General features: G+C 39.7%; 1 protein-coding gene across 3 annotated transcripts in view; it reads left to right on the top strand.

Annotated features, from left to right (window-relative positions):
* LOC148649743 (receptor-type tyrosine-protein phosphatase U) overlaps nucleotides 1–16,657 on the top strand; it is a 221,022-nt gene that overhangs the window by 125,966 nt on the left and 78,399 nt on the right. For all 3 annotated transcript variants that reach the window (XM_088602806.1, XM_088602807.1, XM_088602809.1), the window contains exons 4-6: nucleotides 667–748; nucleotides 7,626–7,741; nucleotides 11,293–11,467. In XM_088602806.1, the coding sequence (XP_088458932.1) occupies nucleotides 667–748; nucleotides 7,626–7,741; nucleotides 11,293–11,467 (373 nt within the window). The remainder of the gene's footprint in view (nucleotides 1–666; nucleotides 749–7,625; nucleotides 7,742–11,292; nucleotides 11,468–16,657) is intronic.

Consider the following 16,657-nt stretch of genomic DNA (forward strand, 5'->3'; position numbering starts at 1 on the left):
AATTAAGTAATCAGAGGATTAAAAAATAGCATGGAAACAATGTTAAATTAAGGGGACTACAAAGAACTATATACAATATTAGAAATCAGGTCAATGCCTGCTATTTAGTTTTTTTGTTCCCCCATTTTAAAAGGTTTATCACCTTGTGAGATAACATGAAAGTGCAGTTAGAGACGAGTTCAGACTGGAGTCTGGGGAGTGCTTAGGTCATGGATTTGAACTGCATTTGAAATAGGATTTGGTGTCTGGGTGGCACATCTCAGTGCCGCTGCCTCAGAGATCTTGCTTCATTAGGAACTACTGTGTGTAGATGCGTTTATAAGTTCTCTTTCTATTTTCCATGGGTTCTCTTCAGTTTGCCCCCAACTTCCAAAGACATGTTCACTAGACAGACTTCTGTCTCATCCAGGGTGCAGTTCCGCATTGCGCCCTGTTCGTTTGGAAAAGCCCCTTGATATTGAGATCCTTGCCAGGAATAAGAGGTTTTCTGATAATCGTGGGATGGTTGGGTTTGGAACTTGTATCTGATGCAGACCTCTGATTGAGGCAGCATATCTGAAATGCCAACTACGTTTTCTCTGTGGTCACAGGGGCTGCATCTCAAATCCTATTCTGTTGTTCTTTGGCTCTGAATTTATTCTTCTTTTATGTCCGCTGTTTACATAGGTCCTGTTTGAAGCGACCATCTCAAAGGAGCGCCGGGGCTACATTGGGATGGATGATATCTTATTGCTGAACTACCCCTGCTGTAAGTATGTGCTGTGACCTTTCAGGAAGGAATGAGAGAACAGCAGATAAATTTCCTGCTGAAAAGATTGTCTGCAGTGTCAAAACCCACAGGGCTCATGAGTGGAATGATAACATGTTAACCCTTTACACTAAAGCAGCTTATATTCAAATATCTCATTCTAACACATTACATGTTCATATTATAAGCATCAGTGTGTGATTCATGATTGTTCATCCTGATTAGGTCATTTTCATTGTTAATGACCAATTCCAAGAAAATCGATCTCTAAAAATGCTTCTTGGGGCTTCTTTCCAAGTAATCTTGAGGGAGTGTAAATCTGCCCTTCTGTGCTTCTTTCTTGTGTTCAGGTGTGCTGCAGTTTGCAGTGGTGGACACAGTGATGTCCTCCCATTAAGGTAGAGAAATCCTGTTAGAAATTGACTGGCAGAAGGAGTTTATCGTGGCACATGAAAATTTTAAAAGAACACAAACTAGTAGAACACATAACAGAATATGCAATAAGAAAATATTAAAAGAAAATACAGGCTACAATTCCAAAGCCATAATCTTAAAGACACTGCTTGTTTAGTTATACTAACTTTAAATTTAACCAGCAAAGTTACGTTTTAGATTGACTTCAGGTGAAATTACTGCTGCTTCAACAAACAGTTCTTCAGAAGAAATGGATAAGAGCACTATAAAAGGTTATGTCATATCAGGTGAACTTAATCTGCTTTTACGTTTTGGTTCTAGATTGTTGAAAGATCACAGTGAATTGCTATCTAGGAACTAGCTTGGCAATTTCGTCTTCTGAAATGGTAATGAAGTGTGGCCTGTTCCTCACTGTCCGCGGACACCACAGTACCTCACACGTTATCCAACTTAAATGACACGCGTCCACGGATCCATTTTCCTGTCAGCTATCTAGGTAGCTATCTCGCGAGGGTGCACACTCGGGGTTCGGCTTGCAGTTTCCCATTCTATACACGCAAGAACCTGACCACATTTTACCTCGAAATCACTTCCGGTTATTCGTAGAAAATCAGACAAACTCACGGATAACGTTACGTTTTCTGTTTATTTGTACTTAGCTGTGTTCGAAAGTGCTCTGTTCACCTGTCTACTGTAAATTATTTCCGTGTTGTGGTCACTGTGCTTCCTGGGCAGCCTGACTTCCGGGTATGGTGGCCTCATAGGTCCAAACCCAGCCCCTCTTCTCAGCTGGGCTTTATGGTGTCAATGCTGAGTGGTGCATGGGCACATCTTCCGGTATAGGAAGTACCATTTTGTGCAGATACCAGAGTAACATATTTTGTTCATGATTCTTTGTTTTATTTGTACATTTTGTATAGTCTATTGTTAAAAGTATAAATTATAAGTTTAATGATATGATAATGAGATGATAAGTTTAATTGTAATGTGAGAATGGTACGGTCCGAGGGGGCAGGGCTATACTGTGCCTATTTAGGAGGTTCCTCCGTTAGTCCTGGGGAGAGGTAGTTGATAGGTTCCAAGTGAGTTTGGATGCTTGGTTTATATCTCTTGGAGGAAGGGTTTGTGTATTTTTGTTCTATTTTGTTAAATTTTTTTTTGCACTATGTATAATTATTTTGTTGGTTTGTGGGGACCACTGTCTAAGTTAACCACCACTTTTGCACCTAAGTGCTATTGTGGCTGAGCTGTTATTCTATTTTAAAAGAGCACTTGGGCACCCCTCCAGTTCTTCCTGTGACACCATGGTTATATAAAGTCTGATCATCTGTGCTTCTTGGGATTAATTTTGCATACTCAGTCACCCTAATTGACTCAGATTTTTCTGAAGAGCAAGACTAAATTGTACCAGCTGTATATCCTAGACATTCCTAGACAAAGTTGACAGATCAGAGGTAAATGCATAACCTGCCAGTGCCTACTTGAATGAAGGGAAAGCTGTGTGGGGTTTTTGCAACTTTAGCATGCTCATTCTGTGCCATTAACAAGACTGAGCAATATAAGCAGTTTTGCTCTGTATGTTTCATTTTAACATCTACATAGGACTGACCTTGTCCTTCAGTAAAATATCTTATGAAAATCTAACATGATAATATTTTACAAATGTGATGAGCCCCTTAGCCTGTCAAACACGTTTGATTTTAGTGGATAAGTGATCCAAGGATAATCCACCAATTTGATTAAAAAAAAAGCCAATCAGTTCTAACTACATGGCTGGGCAGCTTGTGCCAAAACCCTTTATGTCAAGAAGTGCTTCTTGATCTCCATTTTAAATGCACTTTAGAACTTGTCTTGTACAGTGCCTTGCGAAAGTATTCGGCCCCCTTGAACTTTTCAACCTTTTGCCACATTTCAGGCTTCAAACATAAAGATATACATTTTTTATTTTATGTGAAGAATCACCAACAAGTGGGACACAATTGTGAAGTGGAACGAAATCTATTGGATTTTTGAAACTTTTTTAACTAATAAAAAAATGAAAAGTGGGGCGTGCAAAATTATTCGGCCCCTTTACTTTCAGTGAAGCAAACTCACTCCAGAAGTTCAGCGAGGATCTCTGAATGATCCAATGTTGTCCTAAATGACTGATGGTGATAAATAGAATCCACCTGTGTGTAATCAAGTCTCTGTATAAATGCACCTGCTCTGTGATAGTCTCAAGGTTCTGTTGAAAGCGGAGAGAGCATCATGAAGACCAAGGAACACACCAGGCAGGTCCGTAATACTGTTGTGGAGAAGTTTAAAGCCGGATTTGGATACAAAAAGATTTCCCAAGCTTCAAACATCCCAAGGAGCACTGTGCAAGTGATCATCTTGAAATGGAAGGAGTATCAGACCACTGCAAATCTACCAAGACCTGGCCGTCCCTCTAAACTTTCAGCTCAGACAAGGAGAAGACTGATCAGAGATGCAGCCAAGAGGCCCATGATCACTCTGGATGAACTGCAGAGAACTACAGCTGAGGTGGGAGAGTCTGTCCATAGGACAACAATCAGTCTTACACTGCACAAATCTGGCCTTTATGGAAGAGTGGCAAAAAGAAAGCCATTTCTCAAAGATATCCATAAAAAGTCTCGTCTAAAGTTTGCCACAAGCCACCTGGGAGACACCCCAAACATGTGGAAGAAGGTGCTCTGGTCAGATGAAACCAAAATCGAACTTTTTGGCCACAATGCAAAACGATATGTTTGGCGTAAAAGCAACACAGCTCATCACCCTCAACACACCATCCCCACTGTCAAACATGGTGGTGGCAGCATCATGGTTTGGGCCTGCTTTTCTTCAGCAGGGACAGGGAAGATGGTTAAAACTGAGGGGAAGATGGATGCAGCCAAATACAGGACCATTCTGGATGAAAACCTGTTGGAGTCTGCAAAAGACCTGAAACTGGGACGGAGATTTATCTTCCAACAAGACAATGATCCCAAACATACAGCAAAATCTACAAAGGAATGGTTCACAAATAAACGTATCCAGGTGTTTGAATGGCCAAGTCAAAGTCCAGACCTGAATCCAATCGAGAATCTGTGGAAAGAGCTGAAAACTGCTGTTCACAAACGCTCTCCATCCAACCTCACTGAGCTCGAGCTGTTTTGCAAGGAAGAATGGGCAAGAATTTCAGTCTCTCGATGTGCAAAACTGATAGAGACATACCCCAAGCGACTTGCAGCTGTAATCGCAGCAAAAGGTGGCTCTACAAAGTATTAACGCAAGGGGGCCGAATAATTTTGCACGCCCCACTTTTCATTTTTTTATTAGTTAAAAAAGTTTCAAAAATCCAATAGATTTCGTTCCACTTCACAATTGTGTCCCACTTGTTGGTGATTCTTCACATAAAATAAAAAATTTATATCTTTATGTTTGAAGCCTGAAATGTGGCAAAAGGTTGAAAAGTTCAAGGGGGCCGAATACTTTCGCAAGGCACTGTAAATGTCAATTAGAAATCATAAAGATAATTTAAGTTTTTTCATGGTTTTCTTGCACTTGTAGCATGCACTTAATTTGGCTTATGATGATGTCCCCTGGTTTGTTTTTTTCCTTTTTCACTGTTCCTTTTGCTTATAGTATTATTTTATCAGCTGTTATCATGGTACAATTATGTGAGGGTACCTACATGTATAGTGACTCTTTTTATTCACACTGGGTTGAACCTCCTTTAGTCACCTGATATGGGCAGAGACAAATGTGTCTGATCTTCACTCCATAGTAGCCTGTGCCTGGTACAGGGTTGATCGTTTTCTGAATTGCCAGTGCATTGCAGATGCTTTCTTTTGAACCCTGCTGTTTCCATTAAATAATTAAGAATCTCATTAGGGCACAGTGAGTCAGTAGATGGACCTGGATGAACTGTGTTGAGTGGCAGTGTTCCAGGGTGTTGAAATTACCATTTGGCCCACAGAAAAAAAAAAAGAAATCATCTCCTGCTTTAAATTCAAACTACACAGCTTTGCTGAGGAAATATGCATGACATTTCTATTGTGCTCTCCTGAGCCCACGTTTTTATTTCAAGCAAGCATTCGAGTAAAATAAAATATTTATCATATTATATAAGCCTCAGGACAAAATCTGACATATTTAAATAACAAGTCGATCGTCAAAGGCAGACCTTTTTTTCCATATTTTTTGTCTCTGCACTTGTAAAGACGTATGAATTATAAATTAACCAGGGGTCCCTTAGCGGGATTGTGTCCATAGGAAAAGCTGAAATCTGTAGATTTCATGAGAGTAGCATCCCTCCTGTCTGTTTGCTGAAATAAGACCAACAAATTGCCAGTTCCCTAGCCAGAAATTAGCAGCAGGCTCAGAACCTTAAGGCAAAACTGGCTGTCTCTTTTCATTTTCAGCTTAGCTTCCATTGCAGGTTATTGTATTTCTGTCTTTCGACAGCATTTGGCAATGTGGACTAGATTCTGTTATCACTAATTATAGCATTAAAGCATAACAAACCTGCTATTGTGTTCTAAAAGGTTAGGGATCCCATTTTCCATAATTAAAAGACTGGACACCCTGCTTAGGAAATTCTGCAATATGCTGGGAGGCTTCTCATGAGATATTAAAGGAGAATCTGAGATTTGCATTTTTCTGTCTGATTATTTCTTTCTTTTATTCCTTTCTTACGTGTTCCTCTGCGATTGCAGTTTGCCATGCTAGAATGCAGCACAGAATAAACAGAGTGAGGATATCTCTCAAATCCATGTTTGAAGAAGTATCTTGGGAAAGCAAATTCACAATACACCATTGCATGGAGATGGTGCAATGTAATTTGTTTTCCCTTTGCATGTATCGGTGTTGATAGGCAAAATAATAATTTACATACAGTATGCTTGTCTTTGTTTTTGTGTGCATTTTGAATAAGCTAGGAAGTAAAATTAAAACAGCAAGAACTGAAATTCTTACCATGTACATTTTAAATCAAACTTTTATTTAACCTTTTAAATCAATAGTGAGCAACTAATAATAATTGACAAAGATGACCTATAAAGTTAGGCCGGTCTTGCTGTATGAGTAAATCAACTTGCTGAAGGAGTCAATAGTGTTGTCCCACCTGGGATATGAGCCTATAACCTTCCAGTTACAAGTCCAGAACCTTTTAACTAATCCGCAGTGCTGAGGCCTATTATGAGGAAAACATTAAAAGGTCACATAAAATTGGGCAGCATGGTGGAACAGTGGTTAGCTTTACTGCCTCACAGCACTGGGGCTGTCGGTTCAATTCCTGAGGTGCTATCTGTGTGGAGTTTGTATGTTTCTCCTTGTGTTCGTGTGGGTTTCCTCTTGGTGCTCCTGTTTCCTCCCACAGCCCAAACTCAGACTGGTAGGTTAATTGGATTCTGGTAAAAGTGCCTCTGGGGACATACTCCGGCTCCCCCACAAACACGACATATAATGCAGTTAGATGAGGGGTGGGTGGACACTTTAATTAATTCATCGATCTGATGTTCACCTCTCATCACATCACATCCTCTTCTTCAAGAAAAGTTTATCATTGTGTTACTTGTATACTTGTTTGCTTTACAAATATTTTTGAATCCCAGTGTCAAACATTGTTACACCTACCAATATGACACCTAAAGCAATGTTATAAAAATATGCAGTAAAAGTAAGATAACCATCTCCCAAAGCCCATTAGAGCTAAAGGAATTGATGGGTCAGGAGAGCACACACACAGAAGATCATGTGGAAAGCTCAAGCCTCAGAATTAGTGGAGTGAATGTGAAAGGACGTCAGAGATTGGAGCTAATTTGAGATGAATTTTTGAGAAAGGCTCAAAAGTGAGTGTTTTTTCCAATGCATAAAGAACAACACTGACAATTCTTCACAGCTATTACTTTTACCATTGCTTTGGAATACTGTATATTCACTTTTTCATTCTCTACAATGAGCTGCACATTCAAAAGCCTCTGACGGAGTCACGTTGCTTTTGTAAATAAGTTGACAGTAAATAGCCTGCATTCACTGTTTAGGCTTTTTTTTTAGCCAATTTCAGTTTCCGATTCCAAACAGTGCACTATTAACTGTGAGCTGGACTGAGTGTTCAGACAGATTCCCTCAGAGAATTGAAAAGAAAACAAGCTTGCACGTAGCACACTGCCTTTCAGATTGGAAAGCATAATCTATGTTGTATGCATATCACTGTATTTTGTAAATTGTAGGGGTTTATGTTCTGCACCATTAATAAACTTAGTGTGTGTATTTTAGACCGAAAATATTAGGGTGCAATTATTAAGTCCTTAATTGTAACGGTAAAGTTATTTTGTATTTACAGTAAAAAGGTTCGCAGAAGGTTTTCAAATTCAATGGTCCATCACCTGAGCTGAATACTTATTATTTCAGTACACTGCTTGAATGTAAGTTCCTATTGTGCTGTGTCAGTAACCTCTGTTCTCCTTCTCCCCCTCTCCAGATAAAGCCCCCCACTTCTCTCGACTGGGTGATGTGGAGGTTAATGCTGGGCAAAATGCCACCTTCCAGTGTGTGGCATCAGGGCGGGCGTCGGAGACTGAGAGGTTCCTGCTGGAGGTTAGTATGGAGCAGAGTAAAGCAGGCTGTCTCTGTTCCAGCACTAAATACTCTTTAAAACTGTGCTTCTGTGTAGAATAATAATGAAATAACTGTTACATGCTGAATTTGTTACAGAAAAAAAAAATGAAATCTACTGTAGGTGTACCTAGGTGTGCATGATTACATTGCTATCTTTTACATAGTTCAGTGATGCACTTTTTTCATTTTTAATCTAGAAAAAGCTGATTCTGTTCTCTATGATGTACAGTACAGGAGGTACTCTACAGTATACACTGCAAATGATGGTTTTGCTCAGAATAATAATTCTGCACTGTAGGATGTCTGGCTGTAAAGAAATATATTCTGAAAATCTTCCTTTAAGTAGATTTTAAAGGCATGTTTAAATCTACATAAATCCTACTTAAGTCTGGTTTGACTCTGTGAGTTAGCAACAACAGCGGTGCCGCAGAATGGGAGCCCCCATGGTGCCTTGCAAAATCTTGGGTTGGTTTTATTTCACATGATGTCTAAGGTGTATTTGTGGGAAAAAGTGGCTCATATCCTGTCGAGGCTTTAAGCCGAATGCATTATTCTAGCAAAGTGTTCAGTCTTTTCGTGACTAGTAAAGAGTTTTTACAAAAATGAGATCACAGTAATGCAACAGCAAAAACTCTGAACGTAACCCATGAAGGTTCTGCCTTGTTCGAAATATGTGTTGGCTCTTTCCTTGTTCAATACGCATGTGTTTTTCCAAGGAGGAAGGCTTTTGTATGTAAATTTCCCCTTTGTAAATTAAAAAGGCTACTTTTCATCACTCTGAAAGAACTGCCCTTTCTGTTTTGCTTTTTACTGCAGGATGAAATACATAAAGAGAATAAAAAGAGAGAGTTTCCAAGCCTCCATTTTCCCTCCACTATCCCATTTGAGCTTTTCGTTGTTCAACCTCTGTGCATATCAAGCTAGAAAGCTAATTAGATTGTGGGGTTATGTTACTATGATGATAACCTTGCTTTCAAAAAACATATTTAGTCTAAAACTGAATTCCTGGAAGGAGTACATTATAATATCCATCTGTACAGAAACACAGATCTTGAGGAGCCTGTAAAGGAAAGGTGCTTGGTAGTTGTGACATTTGAGTTACGTGTTCGTTATACAGTATATTAAGTCATGTATAGCTGAACATTGCCTCATTTTCTCTGGGCTATTTAGACTGCACAGGTAGAAGTGACAGAGCACTGGAGGGGTTGGCTCAGCCTCACTTGACCTTGCTTATCACTCTGTAAGAACAGAGTTAATTCTTTATTTCATCAGTTCATTATTCTCATGTTCTCCTGCTGTCAGCATCTTGGTTGAATTCCAGATCAGGCCAACAGGTGTTACAAGCTTGCTTGCTTCCCTTAATTAACTAATTAGGGATCAATATGAAAATAAAACGTTTGGGCTCATAAACTATTTTCTGGCTGGAATAAGGATGTTAGCTGTGATAGACGGAGGAAGTGTATCACTTCATGGAGATAACCCTAGTCCAAATCTAGCAGCATAGTCCTGTAGTTTTATAATAGTCTGGTATGAGGGGTGTTTCCCTTCCTGGCAACTGGGTGATGCTAGGCAGATGTTGATTCTGCCATGATCTGCCATGTTAAATAAAGCCATGATCTGACAATATTTTTCTTATTATCAAGAATTACATTAAATACATAATTTTAAAACACATTCTTCAGATTTCAGTCAAATCGGTGTGTCCGAATTGTCCCTGTATTTGTGTCCTGTGAGGATTTCCAGGGTGTAGATCCATTTTACTATATGCCCTCTGCTTCCAGGATTACAGGAATAACTCTGACAATGGATTGGCATTCTGACGATGGATTAGATAATTTAACAATGTTTTACTCTGAGGTGAAAATCTCCACACGTTTTAATGAATGACATTAATTATTGAACATCTCTTATATTGGTTTGATTTATGGCTAATTAATTTGCTTCTTGACCGCAGATATAACCGGGTTGCTTTTTTTCATTGATCGTTTCTGATTGATTTATCATCAGACAAATACTTTTTTCTGTGGTCTTCAATTCTGCCTTCTATTAGCCCCCGGTTTTATGTTATTTAATTGTCCTTTTTCCAGATTCCTCTTGGATCCTGTTTATATTCTGAATTATGCACTCCTGCTAATTGTTTTCTCAGTTTCTTGGTATTGATTTTAAGAGCTAATGAAAACATTGTGATGTTTCTGTATTTCCATTTCTTAAAGATGTTTAATTAAGCAAAAAAATAATATTGAGGTCAATGATTTTCACATTCATTTAATGCGAATCAGGGCTGGAACTGGCAGGCACTAAAATGATAAGGATACAAGAAAATCAGATTGATCTAAGAAAGGGTTTCAGTTAGAATAGATTTGAAATTCCAACTAATGATCCAATATGAAGGCAGAGGGCAATGTGTTGCAGTATGTCCCTTGTGAATCACATACTGTATTGGTTTGAGATCCTGTCCACACTGTGGACAATGAAGGTCTCGAAACTTTAAAACAAGATTCTGTGACAGTATCACAGTCAAACATGAAAGAAACCAAATCTACCCCCTTAAAAGACCTCTTGCATTAATTGGGTTCAAAGTGGGTTTCCTGCTCTAGAACCATAATTTCAATGTACAGTTTGTCATTTAGTAGTGGTTATATTGTAAAATGCTTTTGGATCCTAGAATTGGACTACATAAGTGCCATTAGTTAGACTTTTAAGATGGAACAGGCAGACACTAGACATTGCAAACAGTCTAAGGAATCCCTACTATACTGATGTACGTTCATCTGTTTCAGAAATGCCGCCAGTGGAAATGCCATGCAGTGTGAACAAGGCAATACATAAAGATGATAAGAATGGGATGCAATGATCATAGAGGTTCATTCTGGAAGATTCTGTCGATAACAGTAATCAGACAAATCTTCAATAAACACATTTTGGTCTTAATAAAGATCTGTCTGGAAACTGTTGTTCATTAGTATAAATAACTTGCAAAACCATAGTTATAGTTTTATTTAGATAACCATTTAAAGAAAGTGTATTCAGCATTCTTCTGAATCATTAGGCAACTCCAAGAGGTGGTTTAGCTGCTCTAAATTATGGGTACCAGCTATGTTGAATGTGAAAAGGGATATACTGTACTGAACTGTCAGTAGTCTTGGAAAGAAATGTATGATAGATCACCTTGCACACAGAATGCATCCTGAACCATGTGTAATTCTGCATAAATAATTTTTTAGAATAATGGATTACTAATATTTGTCGTTAATAAAAACAAAATTCCAGATCATTAATTTGTAACATGACAGATGATGAAAATGGCACATGTGCTTCAGGGCTCCCTTCTGTTTGAAGTGAATGTGAAGATTTCACCCTCTTCAAATTTCAGGTCTTGACAAGGTTGGATTACAAAGAGCTGTGCTACTTGGGTTGATATTGATCCTGAACTCTGTTCTCTGCCTGGGTAGCCAGTCGTTCTTGTTGAGAGAGTGATGGGGTAAGTGGTGCTGAGCTGGGTGTCTGACTCCCTTGCGTTTCTCCAATAGCGGCACAATGGGGACGTGACTCTGGCCTCATCGGTGAAGCACCTCAGTCACCGGCGCTTCCTGGCCTCCTTCCAGCTGGACATGGTCCAGCGGGGCGGACAGGACCTGTACCGTTGCGTTACGCAGTCCTCCCGCGGCTCAGGGGTCTCCAACTTTGCAGAGCTCATCGTCAAAGGTAAGCGCCCCAAACATCCACACTGACCTTTCACTTCCCTCTGACTGTGAGGTGCTTACGACGAGCACCGATTCGGGTAAGGATGAATCCAAAGGCACCTGCAAATGGGCAGACCAGATCCAGTACAGTAATCTGTGCTGAGATAATTCCCTGTCCGCCCTGTGTTTTCAAGTGTCTTTTCATGCTTTGAATGGAGTGCAGACACATGTGCACACTGTGCGAAACCCATTGGGTGTGTTGTAAAGGGATTCTTAAAAATAGGAGGATCTAGGCCAACAGATGCACAAAACACCCAGCCTAATGGGTAAAAAAAAAGTGAATTTTTATTTACAGTGCAAGGAATAAAAAAAAGCCTAAGATCCTTTTTTAACTACGAATTCAACTTCTTCTTGAAGTCCCTCTCTATTACAGCAGAGCAGCTAAACTTCTTACTGGCCTCAAATAAACTCTCCACTGAGACTCTTCACAAAATTGGCAGGCTTTCAAACATCCACATGCTCAACACTACTCACTCAGACGGTATTCAGTTCCAGCAGTATTAAAGACCTCCAACAGTTTCTTGGGCCATGGTCAGTCCTTCTCCCCCTGGTGAGTGCATCTCACAAGGGTTCTGCCCTCTACCACTTCCGTGTCCCTGTACCCACACTGGGGTACAGCGCATTCTGGCTCAGGTCTGCAAAGGCTTTCGCCGCCCCATCTCTAAATCTGTGTGCTCAGCAGAGCCCCCAGTGCGCCCTTCTCTGAAATCCGCTGAAGGGAATTGCCTGGAATTCTTTGCGGAACGGTGACGTTTCACTTTCTAACCTATCAAAGCGGAGAGAAGATGCCACAGAGAATAAAACACTCACATGTTAGTAAATGTAAACGTTTTTACCATTTTAAAACTCGTAAGATGTTGTGTAAAAATAAAATATTATATGGCTACTTTAGGTTCATACTGCATGTATTCTAGATATGAAGTTTTGACATAAAGCTTTTATTTCGTTTCCACATTTTTGACTGATGAATATTCGTTTACCTGCGGTGTGTTTTGCACAAGGAATATTTAATAGTAGGCATATTTAATAATACAAAGCTTTGAGATATTGCCAAGGTTACCTTATATAGTTTACATTGAATGACCGTGAAAGTACACAGCTTTGAATAAACAGTGGTATTGCCAAAGTATCTGTAGTTTACTTCGCCCGTACTGAGTCGAGCCTGCTCAACGCGAATGAACACGATGTGTTTTTTTGTGCAGGGATAGACGAGATGAAATTCAATTTAATCAAACTGCCAGCTGAGAATGTAGAATTCTTTAAAAATAATTTGCCTGCATGCACTTAGTCCCTGGAAAAGCAACATCAACAATAGACAGCATTTTGACCCTGAGCCGGTAACCAGCGAGAGAGACTTAGTGCCGTCATGCGAGGGTGTCCCATTACTCTATATACCGATGCGCCCTCGGATACTCGCGCACAGAAGTGCGGACTTGGAGAAAGGGCTTAATGCGCAGTGCGAGAATTGCAAGACGGCCTTAGACAGCACATTCACTTGTACAGACACAACCAGAAGGCGTCTGCTTCCTGCTTTTTAAACAGTCACCCGACCAATTGTCTTCCTGCAACTGGTCAGGTGACTTAGACCAGCGGCATCTTATTCCCCCAGTAGTTTCTGGGGAATGTTTTCCAAACAGGGCTCTTCTCTCACTAAGCCAATGGAAAATATACAGCTTACGATCCTGGCGAGGAAACTCCCTTTTCCATGCAATATCCTGCCCAAGGGATTAGCTAAACGGCCAGTGTTACCGTGGTGGTTAGAGTTTGTTAGCCCCGTAGCTCAGACAGGCTGGGGTTTTCTTCTGTAGCAACACTGATGGAGTGAACCTTGGAACCAGAAAGTCCTGCTCCATTTCCCTTTCACTGGTGATGGGGCACCATTCCACCAGCTCTGCATAGACCACCTGTTTGAAGAGGAAGTCGAGTGAATGCAAGCAGAGAATTAAATAATCCCTGGCTGAGATGATTTATTTCTCTCTTCAATCAAGTTATGGATGAAATCATCTGTATCTTCCCCAGTGAATGCAGAGGATTTCTTCAGATCAGTGATTATCCTGTGCAATATAAAATGCTTCAGACATTCTGCGTCAGAAATAGTGCTTTCCTGTAGTGTATTTATATACTGAATGCTCTAAAAAATAGTATAGGAAAGCTTCTGTATCTGTTTTTAAGATATTTTAATTGGCTCTTTTACCAATTAACTTTTGATGATAATTCTTTTTCTAAGCTGAAAAAAGCAGGTTGATTAAGTCATCGATTTTATTGTATAACAACCCTAATTTGAAATCACCAATTATTTGTAGGCTATATTATTTTTCTGGCAACCTTTACTGCTTGGTAGAGAATGAAATATGTGGTTATGCTTATATTACTCTAATACAGCAGTACAAGATTAAGTAATTAAAGAAATACAGGTATTGATCAAGTGTGCAGTCTTAACAGGATTCCCTTATCCCTTATTATATATTTTCACAACTAAAATAGTCATCTTGAATTCCATGCAACATTTACAGTCTATATACAGAAATATAGTTTTTGTGACAATTAAAAACATTATCTTATGACCCTGAAACAAATTAAAAAAGCATCAAAATAGAGTCAGCAAAGACCAAAGTGAATTATCTCAAGCTATTCAAAAGCCAAATCTAGTAACTCTGAAACAGGTGTCCATTCACTGAGAACAAATCTTATTACTTTTCAGCAGATGGTTTTGACAGAGGTGGCCTGTTCACTCTTCCCACTCACATTTCTAAGAAGAATAGCGTCTGTTTCTTTTTAATTACCTGATGAATTAAGCCATGATGTTCCTGTTCAAGCATTAGTGCTAAATAGAGTTACGAACAAGTTATGAACGGTAAATGATGCACACTGCCGCTTGCTGTGAATTCTGCAATTAATAAATTGTGGAATATAAATGTTTTGGTTTTCTGCCAAGTGTTACCTTTGTTACTTTTATTCTGAAAAAGAAGGACGCTGTTTAACAATTATAAGCAAACTTAAAGTTACTTATGCTTTATCTAATCTTAAACAAAGATGATCTAATCTTAAACAGGTTTAACACTGATCAATTTCAGTGACTCTACAAGTGATGACAAAAGATTAAAGATTACAAAACTGATTTCTGAAGTTACTGGAGCTCATGTAAGCTCTCGTCCTGAACCTGCTTCCACTTTGTGGCCAGAGACATTGCTGTCTTGTAATATGATTACATATTAATATTTAGGTGCAAAGCATGCCTTTCAGTGCAGGATTACGTGAGTGGGTCTCTTTTGAACTATTGTGTTTGACCTGAAGGGCATCCTGTCTGCTTTACAAAAATAAGATGAAAAATGAGCTCCCTGGTGCTGGCAGGATCTCGGGGATTTCCAGGCTGGAAAACTATAATGTTTTGATATTATTTATCATATTTTTCTTTTTACTGAGGAATGTGTTAGCAGTGGAGTGCAGTAGAGCCATGTTAGTATCTCTTTTAATTAAATCCACCAAGAAAGCTACATCGATTTATTGTTTGGAAGCAGAAGCTTGGTTTTTCCTTTTTAATGACTTCAAAACTTGACCTCCCACTTAACCTTTCTTGAGAGCTGCAGGTAAGCTTCTGTTCTTCCTGGGGACTGTTCTGGAGTTTATTAAACTACTTCTAGTTTGTGAGAATACACACTATCTACAACCACAAAATTACATTGAAAGCAACCAACAAAACAAACAAAAATACTGTAAGAGTCAAAATGGCCACGATATAGTGTAAGAAATGTACTAGCAGTCATGCACTTTGGCGAATTTTCTGGATTGATAAGAAATGGTAGCACCCTCTGAATAAAAACTGCTCCTTCTTTTCACTCTGGTTCTTTCTGCTGTTCCAACCCAAAGTCAGTTCAACTCATATTGTCAGTTGAATTTCAGTGATGATTCCCACAAAGGGCCAAGTCTGATGTGGCTGGAAGGAGAGCTTATTACTGTTCCCCACTCCGCAGCCACTCTCCCTGCTGCATGCCTTCTCTGACAGGAGCCTGGAAGATTAATCAGAGCCCTTGACCCAGCTGCCATTCCAGCCGGACCATGATGCTGTGCGCTGCCGAGTTTCCCACTCCTTTTCCCTGGGGGTGTGTTTGGTGGCGGTGAAGGCACCGTGCCCTAGGACAAAGCAGCACATGACAGGAGACCCGGTGCAATTTTTCAGATTCGCTCCCTTTCCTTTTAACCCTGCAAATTCCATACTAGAGGATCTTGTGGCCAGGAACATGCTTACCCGGTCGGCAATTGTACTAGAGTGGATTAGACTGATGATTTGAATGCAGCTGCTCGTTATATAGTAAAATTTGAAAAGTCACTTGTCTAGTGGCTAAGATAAGCATGGCTCATCAAAAGCACAAATTCTCAGATACTGTAATGCATAAAAATAAGTGCAAATTGAAATGATGTGGCAACGTCTTACTTAGATGTAAATTCATAGTTCTATTAATATTTTAAAGCCTAGAGAACAGATGCATGCTGGAGCCCCTCGCTATGCAGAGCTTGTGTGTATGAGTGTGAGAATTAGAACAACATGACATGTTCCACTTTGTGGGAATGCTATGGCAACAACTGCTCGGTTACATACCTGTTATGCTGTTACCAGAAGTTGTGACAGGTGATAATGAGGGTGACATTCTTTAATGAAAGGAAAACTTCACTGAGCTGGTGAGTGTAGGATACAGCAAATGCTTTAGTACATAAGGCACAGAGCCTTACTATGTTAAGGGGACCCACATAGTACAGTGATCCAGTGTTCCCTGTGGACTATTGCAGATATCGGAAGTATCAGATTTCTATGTCAAACCGCCACATATTTCAGTGTTTTTTCTGCTCCATTTCATGGCTCCCCTTGTGTCAGATACAAATTAATTCTTTGAAAAGGCTCATTACTGCAGCAAAACGTTCTTGCCCTCGTTGACTAAGTTTCTTGGAGTGCACTGCTAGATTAAGTGTCGAAAAGCGAATTTGTATGGGAGTTCAGATCCCAAAACTGGTGTCTTGGCTGCATTTCTACAACACCCAGCAGGGAGAGCCTATTTAAAACTCGTTATTAGTTTTCAATTAAACAAGGAAGAAAAGTCTGTAGTTTGGAAATGAGCTGGAGGTCTGGATATGTGTGCCGGTGCCTTGAGAATGTTTA

The sequence above is a fragment of the Lepisosteus platostomus genome, chromosome 13 (assembly GCF_059453375.1).
Source record: "Lepisosteus platostomus isolate fLepPlt1 chromosome 13, fLepPlt1.hap1, whole genome shotgun sequence".
NCBI classification, from domain to species: Eukaryota; Metazoa; Chordata; class Actinopteri; order Semionotiformes; family Lepisosteidae; genus Lepisosteus; species Lepisosteus platostomus.